This window comes from Argopecten irradians, chromosome 3 (assembly GCF_041381155.1).
Source record: "Argopecten irradians isolate NY chromosome 3, Ai_NY, whole genome shotgun sequence".
NCBI lineage: Eukaryota > Metazoa > Mollusca > Bivalvia > Pectinida > Pectinidae > Argopecten > Argopecten irradians.
Genome location: NC_091136.1, coordinates 29,111,418 through 29,119,683, shown reverse-complemented (window position 1 = coordinate 29,119,683; position 8,266 = coordinate 29,111,418). Strand labels below are relative to the sequence as shown.

General features: G+C 37.7%; 1 protein-coding gene across 1 annotated transcript; it reads left to right on the top strand.

The window, feature by feature from the left end:
* Positions 1-4,831: 4,831 nt before the first annotated feature.
* On the top strand, positions 4,832-7,973 carry LOC138320004 (uncharacterized). Its single transcript, XM_069263104.1, has 4 exons — positions 4,832-5,024; positions 5,235-5,441; positions 6,874-7,021; positions 7,841-7,973. The coding sequence occupies exons 1-4, from the start codon at positions 4,917-4,919 to the stop codon at positions 7,903-7,905; spliced, it is 528 nt and encodes a 175-aa protein (XP_069119205.1). The 5' UTR covers positions 4,832-4,916; the 3' UTR covers positions 7,906-7,973.
* Positions 7,974-8,266: the final 293 nt, after the last annotated feature.

Genomic DNA, 8,266 nt, shown 5'->3' with positions numbered 1-8,266 from the left:
TATTTACATGTAAATCAAAAATAGAACAAGATGTTTCAATATTTAAACTATGATTTCGTAAAGATGAAAATAATGCAAATAAAGCTTTTAGACCCTGTTCTGCAGCATGTTTCTGTGTTTTGGAAAACAGGATCTCTAGATATTTAAAAGTTTCCACAATGTCAACAAATGTGTTATCATAAGTCAAAAACTCATTATTTCGTATAATTCCACCGTTATTAAAAACTACAATTGAGTTTTCTTATGATGAATTCACCGCGTGGTACAGGTATTGTTTTTGGTTTCCCTGGACATAATACGCGATAATTGATTTGCCTGTACATTTAACATTCATGGTCCATTTTCCCTCCCGTGTGTCATTTTAGAACCATTTCTTGTTTCACTTCGACCTAATTGGGTCAGGGCATTGTTAACCGTCTAATATTATGATATATAAATAATAACATGAAATCCTGTATAAAAGCGATCATTTGTTGATTTGTCTACTAAGACTAATGTTTCCAGTGTAATGTTCATTTGAATAAAAAGTTGTATACAAAGGATCTCCGAAATGGCAAAAGATATGCCAATCAACATGTCATCATATTGTAGGGCATGAGTTGAATGTGTGACAGCTGCATTTTGATGTTGGTCAAAATTCCGATATGGCCGCTATTACCTTACTTCGGGTTTTAAACTTTGGGTCAATATCTCTTTAAAATTTAACGGCTTGTTGCGTTTATTTCATGTTTGGATATATAATGTAGAATCAAAAATGGAATTAACGACTAACATAACACTTTTCTGTAAACTGTCTACTTCAGGCTGGAAATATTTAATAAGAGTCAAAAGTGGATTGTTTTCGAAAAAAAAATCATGATAAAATCTTCTCAGATTCTGAAAGACCTAGTTTCTACTTTCGGCATGTAATGACAGTGTAAATTAGAATTTTAATGAACTATAATTATAATTTATTACAAATAATTACAGACGTCACACTGGTCAGCTGTGATACCGTCCAGGCGTGTAGCAGTACCAACGGTGATGTTACCTATCTATTATACCGCCAGTCTTGGGAGGTTACGGGGTCAACATCTACTGCCACAACATGGCTACTGTCCCAGAAGCCTTTGTAACACTGTTTGAGGAGAACACGTTTCAGAATGATTTTTCTTTACGTGTCAACTCTAATCCCTGCCAATTCCAGGACAGAGAGGGCGATGCATATTCTACCTTTGACAAAATCAGTGTGGATCTCACGGTAGGTTGATATTCAATATTTACAATGAAAGGTATACTGCTCACTGCATACTTCCTACTTCTTACAAAGGAAAAGTTTGGACAATCAATGTCTTGCTACCACAGTTGAGTACTGACCACACAATATCCTTTTTCATAGCCTATCAGGATTACATGGTCATGAACGAGGCTGAATCATCCCTTTCATAATCAATCATGATTTTTACATGACCATGAAAGGGACTGGACATGTGTGCAGTAGACCGTGGTAATAAAGGCTATAAGGGAGGTGATATAATCATTATTCGCCTTGTTCTAATGATTAGGCCAATCAATGGGCCTATAAGAAACAGCATTGAAATAAGGAAATCACATTTAGGATTCGACCCCGATATTGTTAGTTTTTGTAGATGTAGTTGAAATAAGTTATATCAAAGAATATTTATAATGATTTCTTAATAACTTTGGTACAGCAGTTGATGAAAGTCGATACTAGTAAACTTGCTTGTGGTTCCCACAAGAAATAAGCACATGGTGCTGTGTTTAGAAAAGGATACCCTGACCGCGATAACTTACCATTAGAGGGGCACCACGATTATACCATTATCGACGACTTCCATTACAAGGGAAAATCATTAAAACTGTCTTGTTGTTTATTTAATTCTGGTTCAATTTAATAAAATTTATGGTGGTTAAAGTGAGATAGCGGTCTAGACGAGATAAGGGTAGAAGTGAGATGGCGGTTGAGACGAGATGGTGGTAGAAGTGAGATGGCGGTTGAGACGAGATGGTGGTAGAAGTGAGATGGCGGTAGAAGTGAGATAACGGTTGAGACGAGATGGTGGTAGAAGTGAGATGGCGGTTGAGACGAGATGGTGGTAGAAGTGAGATGGCGGTAGAAGTGGGATAACGGTTGAGACGAAATGGTGGTAGAAGTGATATGGCGGTAGAAGTGAGATAGCGGTTGAGACGAAGTGATATTGTGGTAGCAGTGAGAGAGCGGTTGAGACGAGATTGTGGAGTGATATGGAGGTTGAAATGAGATGACTAAAATGAGATGGTGGTAAATAGGTGAGATGGTAGTTGATATATATATACGAGATGTAAGTGGGGATGAGAGGAGAGAGATAGGTAGAGATTATGCTGGTATACATATATAAGAATTATATTGAAAATTAATGTGTAAAATCCAAAAGTCAAACGGTAAATATACGGTGAATATAATACATGCATTTGCTCTATATACGCCTGAGAGACTATCTGAATGAGATTAGATACAGGTGTACTGAGCCAATATCTAAGCACAAAAAAACGAGCGAACGAAATAATTATTGCGTGTGAACGCAATAATATTGTGTGCGAACGAAATAATTATTGTGTGTAAACGTAATAGAATTGCGTGCGAACGTAATAATTATTGCGTGTGAACGCAATAATATTGCGTGTGAATGAAATAATTATTGCGTGCGATACTATTACGTTCACACGCAATAATTATTACTTTTGCGTTCGCAGGCAATACTATTGCGTTCACACGCAAATTTTTTTTTTATTTCATGTGCGCTCCCAGCCACCGTAATAATGGATAATCAATTAAAATCATTTTCTTAAATTTATAAGTACTAAATGAAAAAAAAATCACACACAATACTTTTGCGTTCGCACGCAATACTATTGCGTTCGCACGCAATAATTTTATCTATTTCATGCCCGCTCCCAGCCACCGTATAATATGTAGAGTGCAAGAGAAGGTTTGTTATTGAGGACGAAGACATTATATATAAGCTTTTGCTGTATTATAAGAATGCATCTGGAAAAAAATGAAAAAAAATACAAAAATTTTGGTGTCATCAATTATAACGTCATTTTTGGAAAATTTATAAAGCCATGAGATCGGCCCTGTGGCAGTCAACGTAAAAGTCAGATCGGCCCATATCGACCCTATGGCAGCATAAGGGTTAAATATTAGATGTAAATACACGTAGGTTTGAACTGTTTTCCTGACTCATACTTAAATTAATGTAGCATTATTCGTCTCGTGCTCTTACATACCATATCCATTTGATATATTTAAAGAAACCCAAACAACCCCGAAAATCTAAGATCACACTACTAAATATAGCCATGGTAAAGTCGGCCTTGTATCCAATGACGACATACCCGTCCGTAGGAACTATAATGGTATCTTATGGAGCAGTATGGTTGAGGATGAGGCTCGGGACGTTGCCTCCATTCCATGTGGTGTTAGACCAGACGGGCTTGTTGCCAAAGCCTTTCGTTCTAATGCTAGTATCACAGGAGATGTCCGGTGTTGAACCCCATCTTCATAACATAAAATGAATTCCATGTAAATGCACCGGATATGACATCCTTTTCCGTTCCCAAGGTTAATCAGTGTAAACTGTTACACTTTTCCATTTTGAATTTCCTATGTGTATGTGCAGGAGAAGAGACTGTGCATTAGATTGGGAGTATATTGGAGCGCATCGTCGGAGACCCACGGTAAATCGCACTACACTACGCTACACTTATCACCCGTGGGCAAACTCCAGGTAAAATCGTCGTAGATAATTTATATCCATGAAGAATTTGATTGGTTCCAGTACATTTTTGCGATGGGATTTCATCCAATCAGAGTAAGGGTTATGTACAGTATACGGCAGCGCAACAAAGTTGGCCAACACTTGCATGTCGAATGTTTGAATACGCGATACTGTGAGCGCACGAGTGGTGTATACACGTGTGTGTATGGGCCAGATAAACTATGAACAAAAGCGTTGTTAGCTTCGTTCATAGCAGTATAGGACTTTAATAGGTATTTCTGTAATAATATTATGCTTTATTAGGGCAGAAATAGCTATTTTCATTTGAGTGTTTTCTACTTAAAGTCTTAATGTTATTAGGTACAAGGTAACAGTTAGGGCCATCCTCGATATTCCAGGGCTTCCGATCACTTACGATCTCTACACCCCTGGACTATCTCATAGTGAAATTGAAGGCAGTTCAGCGGAAAACATTTGACCAATCACAGGCCAGCAAAGATTTCCTTTGAAGACTACACAGAGAGCGACGCCTAACATCAAAGTCACACAGTCGACCACAGTGTACCGTTATACGGCTCTTTTGATGTACATCAAATGACTAATTTACCTGTTCTGTTCTGTTGCCCCCAGTTTTACTATGAGATAGTCCAGGGGTGTAGAGATCGTAAGTGATCGGAACCCCTGGAATATCGAGGATGAGTTAGGACATACGTATGTTGTAACTCAACGTCATGGAGCCAACACGGCCTTGACCTACATATTGTAACCAAACATAGCTGGTTAAAATGTACATTCACTGTGGTCAACAACTCTATTCTACCCTTGGTGTTATACCTCCACACTCACCATACTGCCATGACCTGTGTGGTCATATGAGATAGTTTTGGAATAAATTTAGATAGAGATCTGTATGATTTGTCCTTGAGAGTTTTTATACAAAACTCGCATGTTATTTATGGGCGCCGCATTTTTTTGTTGATCTTCCAGCTAATAAACCAGCCTTCATTCTGAAGAGTTCCGAACTCTATATCGAGTATTCTAACTGGTCAATTCTAGTGTGTGAATTAGCATATTTTACGAGGATTTTACGAGGAGTTTTTACCACGGGTGATAAGTGTAGCGTAGTGTATTGCGATCACCCGTGGGTCTCCGACGATGATTAGAGCGACGCGTGGCATTAACTGGTGGCCATTCACTGAGTCTTGTAGTCAAGAATACATACAGAGAGAGAGAGAGTCACGCCTAACTTTAAAGACATACAGTGTACAGTTATTCGATTTTTACATACTTCTCACATGATGTTGTACACAGAGCCTTTAGTTTTGCTATGGCAGAGTCTAGGAATGGATAACGGCAGTGATAGTTACTCCTTGACTATCGAGGAGTGTCTGCCAAGAGTTTTGTTATGGTCACCTTATTAAGCTCATGTGTGGTACATAAAGACGAAGCAGCTGTATATCGTTTTTGTTTTAGGATATGTCAGTCATCCGTGACGATTACACGTTCGCCACCACCAACCAGGAGATTTTCCATATTCCCACCCGATCTTTCCCCTTGTATGGTGAGGCCGATTCCTGCTCGTTTGAGAACGACAGGTACCCGACATTAATGGGAAACTGTCCGGAACCTGGCACAATGGTCATCAACACCAGAGGCACTGGTCTTAAAGTTGACCCCAGCGTGTGTACATGTATCTTTAAATTACAAAATGTTTAAAAATGTGCATGTCGTACAAATTGTAATTGCTATGTCAGTTGGAATTGAATGGAAAGGTGGAATATACATCATTTGCCAGTTAAGTAATACCGTTTCTGTATGCTCCGTTTAGTTGAAATTAACCTTATGAATTCGATGATTTGTTGGTCTGCCCTAAAGGTAGGGCGTTAAAGATGTACCTGCTGTCCCTATTCCGAATTTGCATATTACAGAGTTATCTGCCCTTGTGGGTAGGTATTGATTGTGAAGTCATGTGTTTGGAAGCGTAACGTCATACGTTTCGGAGAATACGTTTCGGAAAAAAAGCAACGTGAAATGCGCTCACAAAATAATGACGTAACAATCGATATCTACCCGCAAGGGAGCTAACTCTGTTATAGGCAGAGACGGAATTTTGGTTAAGTGCTCACCCTGTGAGGAAGGCTCTGGGTTCTGTTCCCTGGCTGAGACACTCCAAAGTTTATAATAGTGGTAGTTTCTGCTCCTGCTTAGCGCTCAGCAAACAGAGAGTGGGACGACTGTTCGCCCGTTGTTATTGTTAGTATAATATGACCGGATGGAGCGTGTTGCTTGATGTCTTCGGCGGCTTGCTTCAGTGTTATAGCACTATAAAAGCGCAAGAGTTCCACTATACAAGAAGACACAACACAAATATATCAAAGTCTCCAAAAACCACGCACCTCGCACTTCATGCACGCTATATACCGCATACATAGAAGACAGTCCTTACACGATCCTGGATGTTGATATGACATTAATAAATCAAACAACCAAACAACCAAACGAAACTGATTTGTTGGTATTCAAGAAATGTCAGCATTGATGTTTGTACCGTTGTTCTGTTTCTCTTTTACTGAAAATATCAAATATTCGTCAGTTTTCTGATAATGTTGCTATCGATTCCTAATTACGTTTCATTTCTTCAGTGACGTCTGACTTGATCAATATTTGTAAATTTATAAACAGTTTAATGTCATATATTACACTCATTTCTATTGGTTAGAAATAGAGGTTAGTTTTGCGCAACCTGAAAGAATTGTATTTCGGGTATTATAGCATCATACACGAAAAACGTTTTTCGCAGGAAAGCGTCTCAATCATTGGAAATCATTCCCAGGGTTCGTTGCGGTCCCCATGGGGCCAAACCTGGCTAAGATATCAAATTGCTAACAACTTAATTTGTTTTATTATAAAAAAAGTTGAAGCATAATAATCAATGCCTTATTAGTTATTGACGGAGTTAATTATTAAGTTACTCAAATAGCTTTATAAAGATTATTCTCAATATCTTTTAGGTTTATGAAGTCATAGAAAAATAACGTTGCAATACATTTTTTCCATGGTCGCAAATGCTTAAATATTTTCTCTTTGTGGTCATTTTGTATCTTTATTGCAGCTGACGTGGCAACTGGGGGGATATGAACCACGAATTGAATCATTTAGTCGTTCTGCTGATGGTCACGTGATCCAGGCTGCTATTGATGGATGGTGTAGGTATTACACGCCATCCAGTACTATGTTTCTGCATGCAGATAGTAATGACGGTTGGTATGGTTTTCTTCGGGATGGCTTTAGGTTTAGGTTAGAGGTTGGGATGGGTGAGATGGCGGGGTAAAGTACCAATCATAAATCATTTTATGCTTTATCGTACAGATGGTATTTAGTAGTAATTTAAGCTTGCTTGTAGAAGCATTCTCATTGACTTAACTCAGTCAATAAAGGAAAATAAATGACGTTGCCATTTGTAACGTCGCTTCTGGTTGGCTGATATAATGATGTAAAACGAGTTTTTCAATGAATTAGGAACTTGAACATATTATCTATAGTAAATTGACTTTTAAGGAATAACTTGTATAGTTTTGTTTTTCTTAGAGAGATTTAAGTACATATATTGGTGTTATCACATCAGAAATATGTATATTATACCCCCGCAACGAAGTTAGGGGGAGGGTATACTGGAATCAGGTTGTCCGTTTGTATCTCCATCTGTCATTCTGTTTGTAGACACGACTTTGTACGGCGAACTCCTCCTAAACTATCAGCCAGATTTAGATAAAATTTGGTACACAGAACCCTGACAGAAGTTGAGTAAACAACATGTATATAGGGTTCTGCAATATCCCCTATTAATTGAGTTATAACTAATTAAATCCTAAATAGCCCGAGCGAGGATATTATTCTGCCATTCTGGTGACAGTTCTAGTGCAAGCTAATCCTTACATGGAGATAATAGCTTTTCGATTGTTTACTTTAAACACGAATAAGGCAATATTATAGATATAATAACGGTAATTAACAAATAACATACATGTATAACATTTTAAGTATATTAATTCGTGAAATTGGCATGTTTGTATTTCTAGGACAAAAAGGAACAGCGTCCATTCCGATCTGTCCTGATTTATGTGTTGACAGAACATATTCCTGAACGGGATTCTTTAATAGTGTAAAACTCAAACAGAGGTACAGAGTCGTCAATGTGTACTAAAGTACTTTAAGTACAAACAGAAGAATGATAGTGTATTTTCATTTTTTTTTAAAAAAAGCATCTGTATAAAACAATCATATTTATTGACTTTAAAGATTTGTATCTCATTTTTATTGAGAATGAATGCAGGTGAAAACTATCAATAGTTTTGTTTATCAAAGAGTGAATATTGACTAAACATGAAGAGCAATTTTGTGTCTGAATATTATTTTCCCTTGCGGGAGGTATTGATTTTGACGTTCTATCTTTGCGAGCGTAACGTCATCTTTTCAGAGAAAATGACGTGAATATCGCTCCCAAA